At 38.9% G+C, this 16501-nt stretch overlaps 1 protein-coding gene across 1 annotated transcript in view; it reads right to left on the bottom strand.

Annotated features, from left to right (window-relative positions):
* The window catches only part of prkcz (protein kinase C, zeta), a 208396-nt gene that overhangs the window by 74889 nt on the left and 117006 nt on the right, over nt 1–16501 (bottom strand). The window contains 3 exon segments of the mRNA XM_061903119.1: nt 32–118; nt 997–1094; nt 13798–13992. Coding sequence (XP_061759103.1) covers nt 32–118; nt 997–1094; nt 13798–13992 — 380 coding nt within the window.

Below are 16501 nucleotides of genomic sequence, written 5' to 3'. Positions count from 1 at the left end.
AGGTGACGTCACAACACCTGCATGTCCTTACCTGGCATGTTCTTCAGGGAGTTTTCTTTGGCGCTGCATATGAAACATGAGGTCGCCGCCATTCACATATTCAATCACAAGAAAGAGCCTGCAGAATGAAAAAGAAGGCAATAATAATAATAAATTAAGTCATCTTTAAGAAGTACTTATTACAGCATGAAATACATACTTCTCTACTGTATATACCAGGATGTCCAAACTGTTTGCCCTGGGGGCTGCATTGGGCTAAAAAAAATGTGGTCGGGGGCCGAAAGCCAACTGCATGTAAAGTAACACAGATATAAATGTGTATATCTTACAGATAGAGTATTAAGAGTATTTAAAATTCAACTCCTGCCTTGTTTACGTCCGCGGCGACCTCCTTAAAGTTTTTTAATCAATAGGAAATATCGAGCAGCTAAAAAGTGTAAAGAGAGTGTTTATAGATTTTCCCCTCATGCAAGGCGCTAACCTTGCATGAGGATGTAATTCTAAAATATTTTATGGCGCGGGACGTTTTTTATAATATCCACAAATTGTGTTACTTAGTATTATGTGTGACGAGGTCTGTTGACATTTTTGTTGGTTCGATTTTTTCCGCCCACCCTGACTAGGGAAGGTTGTTTTCATTGGGTCATATAAGTTGATTCTGCGCTAGATTTTATTCTAAGCATGATAATTGGTCATAGGCATGAATTACTCATGTTGAACAAAAAGTGGCAACCAAGTAGCAGCATACAACTTGACTTTTAAAATGGATTGTAAATTCCTGCGGCCAGGTTCCTTATCAAAATCACGAGGTCTCCCGGGCCGTAGTTTGGAGACCCTCGGTATATACAACAGACTTCAGTCCTTTCACTCAGAGCTTTTAGATCAATATACAGAAAATATACAGTACCTTTTAGGCAGTAAATTAGAGATTGTTTATATTTGACCATTGCAAGAATGACACACACTTTCAGACAGAAATTTCTTCAAAGTTCTTACCGACTTTCTGTCTGGAAACAGGAGTGGAGGCCCACTAAAAATGGATTTGTGGAGGCTTGCTCAAAGACGTGCTTCTCTGTCTGCACCCAGTCAATATCCTGCAGAAAACACAAGCCCAGCCTCACTGCACTTTTCAATAAAATACAATCATCACAACTTGGAGTGTCCTGGTCCGATAACGATACCAGCAAAAAATGGGATGATATTGGCGTGTATGTGATACCATGTGCGATACAATCAGTCCTGCACAGTGTTTACTTGTGTGTGATATCATGTGCGATACAAGCAATGCTGCAGAGTGTTAACTTGTGCAAAGCTGGACAGTTAACATCTAAATGTCCTCCAATGAACACACAATTTCTTCCATTGCACTAAAACCATTTACAAAAGGTAAACATGCTAGGCCAGGGGTCGGGAAACTTTTTGGCTGAGAGAGACAAGAATCTAAATATTTTAAAATGTATTTCCGTAAGAGCCATATAATATTTTTTTCAACACTGAACACAACTAAACACGTGCATTTTTAAGTAATACCAACATTTCTAGAGTATAATAGGTCTCTTCCATCCATCCATCCATACATCCATCTTCTTCGGCGTATCCGAGGTCGGGTCGCGGAGGCAGCAGCCTAAACAGGGAAACCCAGACTTCTCTCTCCCCAGCCACTTCGTCTAACTCTTCCCGGATGATCCCGAGGCGTTCCCAGGCCAGCCGGTTGGGCGTGCTTTAAACGCCTCCCGGGTGGCATCCTGACCAGATACCCGAGCCACCTCATCTGGCTCCTCTCGATGTGGAGGAGCAGCGCCTTTACTCTGAGCTCCTCCCGGATGACAGAGCTTCTCTCCCTATCTCTGATGGAGAGCCTTATTCTTTGTAATAACATTGTTATTCTGAAGCTAACTGTGAAGGGGGCGTGGGCTGCGGGCCTGCAGCGAAGCGGGGTGTTGCCACGACCGGCCTCGAAATCAGCGACAGGTGCGTAGACGGCCCACCTGGGCCTTGTTATCTAATCACCTGTCGCTCTGTTTATAAGAAGCAGCCAGGAGGAGAGACGGGGTTGGGGCTGGAGCCAGAGCGCGAGCGAGAACGAAAGAGAAAAAGGCAAATGCTGCAAAGCAACTAGAGAGTTATTGAAAAATTAAAAAAATATTGTAACCCTGAAACAAGCTCTCATGTCGGTGCTTGGTGGTCTGTAGAACCCCCAGGAGGGCAAGCTCTAAACTAACCCATAATAAATAAATCACTTCTTACCCTTAATGCAACTTCTCGAACAAATGCGGTAGAAAAAGGATGGATGGATTCAAATGAGCATGAGCATGTTTTATATTTTGAACTTTATTTTTAACACTGTGATTACAAGTGGAATTATTCATTACTTATTGTGTCAAGCGGTGTCAGCTCAGATTTATCCGAGAGCCAGATGCAGTCATCAAAAGAGCCACATCTGGCTCTAGAGCCATAGGTTCCCTACCCCTGTGCTAGGCTGTAGGCTACTACGAGCTAGCAGCTACAAAACAGCTAAGCACACCAGCGAGACATAGGTAAAAAATCACTGAACAATAAAACAGCACATTTGTCACTACAAACAAGTATTAAATAATTATAGTTGCATATTTGGCAGGATGGTGGAAGAGGGGTTAGTGCGTCTGCCTCACAATACATAGGTCCTGGCTTTGATCCTTCGCTCGAGATCTTTCTGTGTGCAGTTTGCATGTTCTCCCTGAGACTGCGTGGGTTCCCTCCGGGTACTCTGGCTTCCTCCCACCTCCAAAGACATGCACCAGGGGAAAGGTTGATTGGCAACACTAAATTGACCCTAGTGTGTGAATGTGAGTGTTGTCTATCTGTGTTGGCCCTGCGATGAGGTGTCGACTTGTCCATGGTATACACCGCCTTCCGCTCTAATGCAGCTGAGATAAGCTCCAGCGACCCCGAAAGGACGAAGCGGTAGAAAATGGATGGATGTATGGATAGTTGCATATTACTAACATATACAAAGTCTCAAAGGTAGAAGCAAATTGAAAAGTGTTCAGTAACAAACGTGTCCGCATAATAATGAATTATTGTGGCTGAAACACAAATTACTACTACGCTTCAACTTAAAGACAGCATAAATCTATTCAAGACCGTTATAATTACAATAATATAATCATGACCATTGAATTCGACACTACAAAAAACTGAAACTTGTATCAAAACACTTCTAATCACAACTAAACTGCTATCATTAAGCAGAATGACTATCATTAGTAAAAAAATAATCAATATATATGGATTACTAGCTCACAAGATTGCTAATGCAGTAGAAGTTCAAAAGTGCCACTGACATCAAACAATTTAGAATAAGATAAAAAAAAAAGTCAAAATCTGAAGTATCGCGCTTTTCTACATTCAAGGTACTCAAAGCGCTTTGACACTACTTCCACATTCACCCATACATTCACACAGTGATGGAGGGAGCTGACATGCAAAGCGCTAACCAGCACCCATCAGGAGCAAGGCTGAAGTGTCTTGCTCAGGACACAACGGACATGACGAGGTTGGTACTAGGTGGGGGTTGAACCAGGGACCCTCGGTCTGCGCACGGCCACTCTCCCAACTGCGCCACACCGTCCCCATATATATATACATATATATGTATACATATATATATATATATATATACATATATATATATATATATATATATATATATATATATATATATATATATATACATATATACAGTATATGCATATATACTGTATATATATATATATATATATACATACATATACATATGTGTTCATATATGTATATAAATACACATAAATACATGCATACATCCACATACATATATCTATGTCACATACATAGAAATGCATGCACACACACACATTTTTAGATTATTATAATTATTTAGTGTAACTATTTTAGTTATGCGTGTGTCCAGCCTGCGGCGAGGTAATTTATTGCTTCTTCTTAAACCAATGGTGTTTATTTAAAATAATTAATGTGTCTTTTAGTGCAACACACACACACACACACACACACACACACACACACACACACACACACACACACACACACACACACACACACACACACACACACACACACACACACACACAGCAGAGAGTTAGCTGATGCTGAGTATACACACGTTCCTGGTCAGTCTCGCATTACTTAATAATTTTGTGTAATTACGCTCGTTATGCCATCCCAACTCATCCTGCAACACTTTGTGGGGAGTTGTGTGCAAATCGTCCTCCACACCCACTTTGATGTTAGGCAGCACCGTGCTGAGTGGGTGAATAATTCAGAGAATGTTTATGAATAAATGAAAACAAGATGTCCAATCAAACCGAGGAGGGGATAATGTCTTGCAATGATTTTTAATTGGGAAACATTACATTTATTGAATATGATTATTTATGGCCTTATTTGCCAAATATAACGTGCATTAAATGACTAAATATATACTAGGTTATTTTATTATTTATGTTACGCCTCTTCAAAATTCTGTAATAAGTGTTATTATTTCAAAGGCTTCCTGTCATTGCAACAGATTACGCTTTTTTTTAAGTTTCATGTGAACAAGTAATGCTGTACAATTGGTGGCTTTGTAAGTTAGTTAACCAATACCGCCATCTTGTGGCATACCAACATTTTTTTATGACTAGAGAAGCAAAATCCTACACTTTCACCACACAGCTTTAACAATAATAATAACAATAATAATAATAAATATATTATTTACGATGGCATGAGTACTGTTGAGGGTGGGTGATATTGGATTGTAATTAATAATTATCTTAGCGTGCTAAATAATGATTATCTTAGCGTGCTGTGCTCGTCTCAGATGCCCAGTTAATGGACAGAGATGTCAGTTGACAATTCCACAGTTCACTAATGAACATCCATCCATTTTCTACCACTTATTCCCTTTGGTGTGTGGAGGGCGCTGGTGCCTATCTCAGCTACAATCGGGCAGAAGGCGGCGTACACCCTGGACAAGTCGCCACCTCATCGCAGGGCCAACACAGATAGACAGACAACATTCACACGTGTATTCACACACTAGGGCCAATTTAGAGTTGCCAATCAACCTATCCCCAGGTGCATGTCTTTGGAAGTAGGAGGCAGCCGGAGTACCCGGAGGGAACCCACGCATTCACGGGGAGAACATGCAAACTCCACACAGAAAGATCCCGAGCCCAGGATTGAACCCAGGATTGAACCCAGGACTACTCAGGACCTTCGTATTGTGAGGCAGACGCACTAACCCCTCTTCCACCGTGAAGCCACTAATGAACATGTGTATAAATAAAGAAACACGTAAAGTCACAAGAAAAAAGGAAAAGAGGTCACACAGCAAAGTGTTGCCGGGGAAACCAAGACAGGTGGCACAAAAATAGTGAGATCATCATAATATCATCATAAATGGTAAATGGGTTACACTTGTGTCGCGCTTTTTTACCTTCGAGGTACTCAAAGCGCTTTGATACTATTTCCACATTCACACAACTGTTCACACATTGAGGCGGGAGCTGCCATGCAAGGCATTAACCACGACCCATCATAAAGATCCATGCTTCTCACGTTCACTCTTTAAAAACCTCGAACCTGGGAGTTTTGTCAATATGGCGATTAAAACTATTTACTCTTTTGTTGTTTTTAACGTTTCCATTAGTTTTGTCTTTAAGTGGTCACACACTGGGGCAGTGGTTCTCAAGCTTTTTTCAGTGATGTACCCCCTTTGAACATTTTTTTGATTCAAGTACCCCCTAATCAGAGCAAAGCATTTTTGGTTGAAAAAAAGAGATAAAGAAGTAAAATACAGCACTATGTCATCAATTTGTGATTTATTAAATTGTATAACAGTGCAAAATATTGCTCATTTGTAGGGGTTTTTCTTGAACTATTTGGAAAAAAAGATATAAAAATAACTAAAAAAAACTTGTTGAAAAATAAACAAGTGAAGAAGTGATTCAATTATAAATAAAGATTTCTACACATGGAAGTAATCATCAACTTAAAGTGCCCTCTTCGGGGATTGTAATAGAGATCCATCTGGATTCATCAACTTAATTCTAAACATTTCTTCACAAAATTATTTATGAAACATGTCCACAAAAAAATCTAGCTGTCAACACTGAATATTGCATTGTTAATTTTTTTTCATAGTTTATGAACTAGTTTGCATGTTCTCCCGTGAATGATTGGGTTCCCTCCGGGTACTCCGGCTTCCTCCCACTTCCAAAGACATGCACCTGGGGATAGGTTGATTGGCAACACTAAATTGGACCTAGTGTGTGAATGTGAGTGTGAATGTTGTCTGTCTATCTGTGTTGGCCCTGCGATGAGGTGGCGACTTGTCCAGGGTGTACCCCGCCTTCCGCCCGATTGTAGCTGAGATAGGCGCCAGCGCCCCCCGCGACCCCGAAAGGGAATAAACGGTAGGAAATAGATGGATGGATGGATGGGTTTATGAACTTACATTCATATTTTTTTATGTATTATTCAATACATATATTTATAAAGGATTTTTGAATTGTTGCTATTTTAAAAAAATCTCACGTACCCCTTGGCATACCTTCAAGTACCGCCAGGGGTACGCGTACCCCCGTTTGAGAACCACTGCACTAGGGCACTATACAGTGGTGGTCAAAGGTTTACATCCACTTTTAGACCAGTTGAACTGCCGTTTCTTTTCTGCGCTTTCCCCTTCTCCTTTGTGGAGGGTATGGGGGGCTCAGGTTCGGTGGCCACGGATGAAGCGCTGGCTGTCCAGGGTCAGGACCCAGGGTGGACCCCTCGTCTGTGCATCGGTTGGGGACATCTCTGCGCTGCTGACTTGTCTCCTTTCGGGATGGTCTCCTGTTGGCCCCACAATGGACTGGACTCTCACTATTGTGTTGGATACACTATGGACTAGACCAGGGGTCGGGAACCTTTTTTGCTGAGAGAGCCATGAAAGCCAAATATTTTAAAATGTATTTCCTTGAGAGCCATATCATATTTTTTCACACTAAATTCAACTGAATGCGTGCATTTTTTAAGTAAGACCAACATTTTTAGAGTGTAATAAGTCTCTAATCCTTTTTAATAAAATTGTTATTTATTGAACAGGTGTGGTAGAAAACGGCTGGATGGATTAAAATGCATGAGAATGTCTTATATTTTGAACGTTATTTTTAACATCGTGATTACCAGCGGAATTATTCATTACTTATCGTGTTAAGCAATGTCAGCTGCGGTCCCCTCCACAGAACGTTCCTCCATAAGGTCTGAAATTTGTCCATGTGATGTCAAATGGAAAAAAAAAAAGAGCTGTTTGGCCACAATACCCAGTAATATGTTTGGAGGAGAAAAGGTGAGGCCTTTAATCCCAGGAACACCACACCTACCGTCATACATGGTGGTGGTGTATGCTCTGGGCCTGTATTGCCTGTTTAAATGGAACAATGAAAAAGGAGGATTACCTCCAAATTCTTCAGGACAACCTAAATACATCAGCCCGGAGGTTGGGTCTTGGGCGCTCTTGGGTGTTCCAAAAGGACAATGTCCCCAAACACACGTCAAATGTGGAAAAAAGAATGGCTAAATCAGGCTAAAATTAAGGTTTTAGAATGGCATTCCCAAAGTCCTGACTTAAACGTGCGGACAATGCTAAAGAAACAATTTCATGTCAGAAAACCAACACATTTAGCTGAACTGCACAAATTTTGTCAAGAGGAGTGGTCAAAAACTCAACCAGAAGCTTGCCGGAAGCTTGTGGATGGCTACCAAAAGCGCATTATTGTAGTGAAACTTGCCAAGGGACATGTAACCAAATATTAACATTGCTGTATGTATACTTTTGACACAGCAGATTTGGTCACACTTTCAGTAGACTCATAATAAATTCATAAAAGAACCAAACTTCATGCATGTTTTTTGTAACCAACAACAATCACTCTATCACAAAAAAATAAAAGCTGTAGACATTATTAGAAACTCAAGACAGCCATGAGATTATGTTCCTTACAAGTGTATGTCAACTTTTGATCACAACTGTACATCACAATAAAGACATAATTTGCGATCGATAAAAACGCAGGTAGTGATCACTGATCAGTGGGAGTGACACGCTAACAGCCAATCAGGTGACAATATTAACTATCAAGTTTGGTGGATTTTTTGCATGGAGTGAGAAAAGAAAGTCAAAATGAAGAAATTGTGGATAAAAGAGGAAAGGTCACCTGGACAGTTTTTAGATTTTTCCAAAGGGACCATAAAGGACCATAAGTGAATGGTACTAGGTGCCACACAACCTTAGACACACTCGCCCTTTAGAGCACGGCTGTAACTTCCTGCTACTAAACCTGCAGAAAATAGTTCTTCTCAGGTTTCTCTATTTCTCACACTTTGCACTATTTTCTTACACTTTATGAAGCCTTTCTTACATATTCCTTCTTTTTAAGAGATTATTGTTAAGTGTTCAAAGTGATTTTACTATTTTGTTTACTTTGTTTGAGTGTTTTCCATGCTTGTGTTGACATTTCCAATCTGCTTTGATAGCTGAGGGATTATAATCAAAGGAAGCTGCATTTCAAATAAATTATATTTTTTCTCTCAGTCTTTATTTTCCATTTACCATTCAAAAAAATGGTAAATGGGTTATACTTGTATAGCGCTTTTCTACCTTTTTAAGAAATTCAAAGCACTTTGACACTATTTCCACATTTATACACACATTCAAACACTGATGGCAGGAGCTGCTATGCAAAGTGCTAACCAGGACCCATCAGGAGCAAGGGTGAAATGTCTTGCTCAAGGACACAACAGACGTGACTAGGATGGTATAATGTGGGGATTGAAACAAGAACCCTCAGGTTGCTGGCACAGCCACTCTCCCAACTGTGCCACGCCATCCCCCAAAAATATCAATAATTATCTATATTGACCGACATTAAAACACTTATATTGTGATAAAGTTTTCATCAATATCGTAGGGCCAATTACTAGAGGTGGGAGAAATAATAGATTTTTAGATGCAATGCAATTCAGACATAGAGATTATAGAATCGATTAGTAAACATCAATAATCTATGATTTATTTATTGTAAATAAAGTCATGCAGACAGTTCTAAAATGTTACTGACTATAGCGAGCCACCTCACTCAGAGATCCAACCAGCTCCTTTATTTTAGGGTACTTACAGTATGTTCCAGTTTAGCATACATTTTCATTATTTTTAATACATTAAATGGGAATTCATTTAACTGTTCCTTATTACAAGTGAATAGTTTTTTTTATTTGAAAGTGATAAATGCTTATTTACTAAAACAAAAATAAATGTAAAACTGCAGCAATATACATTAATTAAAGATGCATCAATAATTAATTTTTTATCACAGCTCCTGCTTCGTAATAGTAATAATTTTTTCTGAATCTGAACGTTTTTCTATCTGTTACAGACCACAAACACATACGGATATTAAATATGACATGGACGTATTTTATGATCATATCAACAGAGCACACACACACACAACCACTGAGTAGCATCACCGAGCCAGAATTCAATCCTCCAAGAAGAAGAAACATGGCGAACAACGTAGCAACAATCAATATAAAGGAATATAAATACACACACACACACATATACGTACAGTATATACAGTCATGGTCACAAGTTTATCTACACTTGTAAAGGACATAATGTCATGGCTGTCTTGAGTTTCTATTAATTTCTACAACTCTTATTTTTTTGTGATCGAGTGATTTAGCACATAATTGTTTGACACAAAAACATTCATGAAGTTTGGGTCTTTTATGAATTTATTATGGGTTCATTGAAAATGAGACCAAATCTGCTGGGTCAAAAGTATACATACAGTAAAACAAATCAAAAAAGGCCCAGATCATAATACGACCACCACCATGCTTGACGGTTGGCATGGTGTTCCTGGGACATTTTCTCCTCCAAACATATCGCTGTGTATTGTGGCCAACCAGCTCAATTTTTGTTCCATCTGACCACAAACTTTACTACAGAAGGTCTTATCTTTGTCAATGTGATCAGCAGCAAACTTTAGACAAGCCTTAAAGCTAAAGTACCAATGATTGTCACAAACACAATAGATGTGGCAAAATTATTATCTGCATTTGACCCATCACCCTTGATCACCCCCTGGGATGTGAGGGGAGCAGTGGGCAGCAGCGGTGCCGCACCCGGGAATCTTTTTTGGTGTATAACCCCCCAATTCCAACCCTTAATGCTGAGTGCCAAGCAAGGAGGTAAAGGGTCCCTTTTTTATAATCTTGGGTGTGACTCGGCCGGGGTTTGAACTCACGACCTACCGATCTCAGGGCGGACACTTAAAGTGTCGCTTCTGGAGCAAGGGTTTCCTTTTTGCATGGTAGCTCCTCAATGGCGATGCAAAACACGCTTGACTGTGGACACTAACACCTGTGTTCCAGCAGCTTACAATTCATCGCAGACCTGCTTTTTGGTGGTTCTCGTTTGACTCTTGATCTTGACCAATTTTCTCTCGGCAGCAGGTGATAGCTTGCGTTTTCTTCCTGATCGTGGCAGTGACAAAACTGTGCCATGTACTTACAAACAATTGTCTGCAAAGTTGATTTTGGGACCTTAAGCTGCTTTGAAATGGCTCCAGGTGACTTTCCTGACTTCTTCAAGTCAATGATTAGTTTTTTCAGATCTGTGCTGAGTTCCTTTGACTATCCCATTGTTGCGTTGGTAATCGAGTCTAATGACTGCATCACATGAGCCCTATTTAAATGTGCTTAGAGAAGTCAACAAGTGTTGTTAATCATAATCACTCACGTAAAGTTAAGAGGCCATGCCATGAAGCTAATTTGATTTGATCGCAACTTTTCCACATCACCAAAATTGATCATGTATGTTGCTGTATGTGTACTTTTGACCCAGCAAATTTGGTAACATTTTCAGTAGACCTATAATAAATTCATAAAAGAACCAAACGTATGTTTTCCAATCACTCTATCACGAAAAAATAAGAGTTGTAGAAATTATTGGAAACTCAAGACAGCCATGAGAGTATGTCCTTCACAAACTTTTGACCACGACTGTATATACAAAGGGAATGGTGATTGCGTTGGGACTAATTTTGAGAGAAAAATCCCAAACTAAGTAAAAAAAAAAAAGGATGAGGACACAAAGACACACTTTATAATCTACTGAGTTAGTTCCAGGTGAGTACTCAACAAAGTGACCTCAATGCTTTTATAGCTTCCTGAATTTTGTCCCAGGTGACAGTTCTTGGAGCAATGACTGGAGAGTTCTGTGATTGACACAAATAGTTGTGTTGTAAAGGTTGAACACAGGAGTACTTCAGAGTACGACTTTGATTTGTTCTGTCATGCAGCTTGAAAAAGTCGAATTATGCAAAGATGTCCATTGAAAAGAAATCAGATCAATTCAATCGGTGCTTGGCCCCTCTAGAACGTCACCGTTAAAACTAGTTTTCAGATCAGAAATATTGGATAAAAACAATACAATTGTTTTTTATAATGTGTTTTATATAGTCTTTTTCATTGAGTGTTATTTCTAATACTTGAACTGTGCTGTAAAGAAACTGTCTGTGAAAAGAGTTATATAAATAAATGTTACTTACTGAAAATAGAACATACTCTCTTTCTAGCTAGTTCTCCGTCAAACACACCATCAGCTACTTCTCCATATTTTCATGCATAAATGTTTAGATATTATTTCAATGTCCTGGTGTTATGGACTCCTTCTGCCTAAGCATGGTGCAGACTAGCAGTGCTAAGCTCCAATTGCTGCACCAAGTTAGCCAGCTATGTGCTCTATCATCTTTTTGATGATTTCTTCCTTTAAATCAATAAATATCACTTCTTCTTCTTCACACTCACTTTCTTCCCAACCATGATTGGGAAAACACAGATATGTCCATCTCTAGCAAGAAGCTAATGCTAGTGAGTAAGAGCGGACGTTTTGATCGGCTCTTACGGGGCCCACTGTGACACTCACTGCATTATATAGTGGTGGGGAGGCTCGTGACCCCAATTTTTGCTTGCAACTGAAAGCATGACAATTAGCCGAGAGACAGCTTGTATTGCCGAACATTATTATAACAAGCTCCTCGCTTACATTATTGATAAATCACCGTACATTATTACAACAAGCTCCTCCCTTACAGCATTGATAAATCACTGACCATTATTATAAAAATCTCCCTGCTTACAGTATTGACAAATCACTGACCATAAATATAACAAGCTCCTCCCATACAGTATTGATAAATCACTGAACATTAATACAACAATCTCATTGCTTACATTATTGATAAATCACTGACCATTAATATAACAAGCTCCTGCCTTGTAATATTGATAAATCACTGAACATTATTATAATAAGCTCCTCGCTTACAGTATTGATGAATCACTGAACTTTAATATAACAAGCTCTTCGCTTACAGTATTGATAAATCACTGAACATTATCATAACAAGCTCCTTGCGGACAGTATTGATAAATCACTGATCATTAATATAACAAGCTCCTCCCTTATAATATTGATAAATCACTGAACATTATTATAATAAGCTCCTTGCTTACAGTATTGATAAATCACTGAACATAAATTTAACAAGCTCCTCGCTAACAGTATTGATAAATCACCGAACATTATCATAACAAGCTCCTTGCTTACTGTATTGATAAATCACAGAACATTATTATAACAAGCTCCTTGTTTACAGTATTGATAAATCACCACCAATATTATAACTGGTTTATCCCTGTAATTACAGTATTGATAAATCACCAAACATTATTATAACAAGCTCTTTGCTTACAGCTGGGTTTCCCACACATTCATTTATTTGTGGGGGCCCGCCACGAAAGAATTACGACCGCCACAAATAAAAAAAATAAAAAACACATTTTTTTATTTTTTTATTTATTTTTTTCAGCTTTTGACTCGCTCGACCGCTCATAAAAACAATGGGACTCTGTCTGTGAATGGAGCTTGTAGTTAAATATTATATAAATATGTAAATATTATATAAATATGCATAAAAATATGTACATAAAGTGTTGTAATTATATTCCAACTCTGCGATCTTCTTGGTCATCGCCGCCGCCGCTGCCCCCCTCCCCCCAGCACCCCGCCCCCCCTGCCACCGCCGCCCGACCACACCACCACAAATAAATGCCTGACCTGTGGGAAACACTGTACAGTATTGTGAAGTGAAGTGAATTATATTTACATAGCGCTTTTGTCAAGTGACTCAAAGCGCTTTACATAGTGAAACCCAATATCTAAGTTACATTTAAACCAGTGTGGGTGGCACTGGGAGCAGGTGGGTAAAGTGTCTTGCCCAAGGACACAACGGCAGTGACTAGGATGGCTGAAGCGAGAATCGAACCTGCAACCCTCAAGTTGCTGGCACGGCCACTCTACCAACCGAGCTATACCGCTCCAATAAATCACTTAACATTACTATTACAAGCTCCTCCCTTACAGTATTGATAAAGCACTTAACATTATTATAACAAGCTCCTCCCTTACAGTATTGATAAATCACCACCATTATTATAACAAGCTCCTCCCTTCCTACAGTATTGATAAATCACCAACCATTATTACAAAAAGCTCCTCCCTTAGAGTATTGATAAAGCACTGAACATTAATATAACAAGCTCCTCCCTTACATATATTGATAAATCACCGACCATTATTATAACAAGCTCCTCCCTTACAGTATTGATAAAACGACAGTAAAAGAGGCCTTCAAGTATCATCGGGGTTATGAAGAACCTTACCTCGTCGTCATGGACCAGCTCCTTCTTCACCACCTTCATGGCGTACACCTGCTCGTTCTTCTTCAGGCGCACCAGCAGCACCTTGGCGTAACTGCCGCGCCCGATCACCCGGATCAGGTCGAAGTCCGCCAGGCCCAGAAGGAGACCCTGGGACAGCTTGATGCCATCGATGCCGTCCACCACCACCTTCATGTCCTGCGGCACAGGGGACACGCGTGTCACCTAAGGACGGCCGATACGGCCTGAACTCTGGATTGCGATATCTACTGCAGCCTCCTGTTTTTTCATTAGGAAATTTTCTGTTGGAACATGTTTATATTTACACATTTGTTCAAATGTAATCACCATTCATTCTTCTTTTGTTTGGATACATTACATTAGTTTAGGGCAATACTACAAATTTGGATATTGATCCAATATCAAGTATAGTTACAGTAGTTATGCTGATAGTAAAACATTTCAATATCAATAAATAATTAAAATTTTGATCACAATTATAATCAGACACAGTATATATTAAATATTCAAATTATATTTGGCTCTGATTTAAATCCTGTTTGCCCCTAAAGTCCTCCAGTGTCCAGGGAAGTTATTTGTTGAGTTTACTAACAATGACAAAAATAAAAAGATTTAAAAAAGAGAAAAAATATTGATCTAATCATTGTAGTATCGACCATATACTGACACTATATATGGTATCTTTACTGTCAATATTTGTATCGATCCGTCCATCTCGGTTTACATTCAAGAGCCTTAGCTTAGCAGTTAGCGGTTAGCATATCCTACTACAATGAGTAGGAAATATTTTTTTTTTTCTTTGTAAATCAATTTTTGAAAATTTTCAATCGATTTGGAACTGGATGAATAAGAATCGCGGTTCGGATGTGAATCGATTTTTTTGTGCACTCGTAGTGTGTAGTGTAGCAAGTTTATCTATTTGTGGACCTCCAGTGATAACGTCACGTGCAAGAAATTACTTTTATTTGCCGCAATGGAGGCTTTCCACTGTAGAGGGACAGCGAGGACGCAGTCGTTCACTTTTGCAAACACAGCTGAAAAGTGTGAATTAAATGCGATACGTTATCAAAATCTGTCATCCCCCAAATTGATATAATTTATATTGTGGCCAGACGGTTATGACAAAAATTATAACTGCGGTTATTTTGATTGATATTGTAATCACGATTATTCATTCGTTTCAAAACATGAGTAATTATTGTACCATCAAAAGTCAATCAATCAATCAATCAATGTTTACTAAAAGTCAACTTTTAATATAGTTTTAAAAAACTGGATATAAATTAGTAACAAATAAACCACAACAAGTTCAATAATAATAATAATAGTAATAATAATAACAATAATAGCAATATAAATATAGCACTGCGCTCTTATTGTGAAGGGGGGAAGTGTGCAGCTTGACAAGTAAAGAGGTGACTCACTTGAGGCTGTATATAAAAAAAGCAAGCCTTTCAGGTAGCAAACAATGTTTGTACATTAATGTTACATCCATGATGTCGTTCACCACAACATAAGCAGATGAGAAGTGTTGTTGGTGTATGACTAATTTGCTGTTTCAAATGACCGTCTTGACTAGGGTTAAACGGTATACCGGTACTAGTAAAGTACTGTGATACTAATTAATCATATTCGGTACAATACCCCTCTAAGAAGTGCTGGTTCCCCACCCCATCATTTTTTTTTTAACAGGCATGACAGCACGCAGTTGTGACGTTGTGACATTGCTGGTTTTACGGGGCTGAGGAGCATTTTCAGCAACGCACAATCACTTAAAAGCAGACATGATATATCGACAGAAAAGGGAAAAAGAACGCATTTTGGCTTAAAAACTAAAGATGAAGGTGAAGCTATAAAACTGAAACATCCTCAGGAAAAGGTACATTAAGACAAGGCTAGCTAGCTAGCAGCTAACGTACATCTGCAGTCTGCAGTGTTTTAGCTACTTCTAAATCACTAATCCTTGTCTCCACGGCGACAAATAAAGTAAGTTTCTTACAAGTATCATCTCTGCAGGATGAGGAATAGCCAAACATGCTTCACTACAAGGTAGGAGGATACAATAGTTCAGCGGTGTCACCACTAACAAAAGTTAGCGCGCCTGAATGTACACCTGACATCGACTGTAATGATACTAACCACAAGAGCGTATCTAGTCGATACTACTATGATTACATCTATATTTGTAATAATCACAAAATCTATTTTATTTTATTTTATTTTTTTAAATCATGTTTTTAAACTCAGGAAATACGTCCCTGGACACATAAGGACTTTGACTATGACCAATGTATGATCCTGTAACTACAAACCCTGTTTCCATATGAGTTAGGAAATTGTGTTAGATGTAAATATAAGCAGAATACAATGATTTGCAAATCCTTTTCAACCCACTACAAATGCACTACAAAGACAATATATTTGATGTTCAAACTCATAAACTTTTTATTTTTTTTTGCAAATAATAATTAACTTAGAATTTCATGGCTGCAACACGTGCCAAAGTAGTTGGGAAAGGGCATGTTCACCACTGTGTTACATCACCTTTTCTTTTAACAACACTCAATATACGTTTGGGAATTGAGGAAACTAATTATTGAAGCTTTGGAAGTGGAATTCTTTACCATTCTTGCTTGATGTACAGCTTAAGTTGTTTAACAGTCCGGGGTCTTGTTGTCGTATTTTA

Source organism: Nerophis ophidion, linkage group LG06 (assembly GCF_033978795.1).
Source record: "Nerophis ophidion isolate RoL-2023_Sa linkage group LG06, RoL_Noph_v1.0, whole genome shotgun sequence".
NCBI classification, from domain to species: Eukaryota; Metazoa; Chordata; class Actinopteri; order Syngnathiformes; family Syngnathidae; genus Nerophis; species Nerophis ophidion.
The sequence above is the reverse complement of the archived record's forward strand: the minus strand, read 5'-3'. Positions and strand labels throughout refer to the sequence as shown.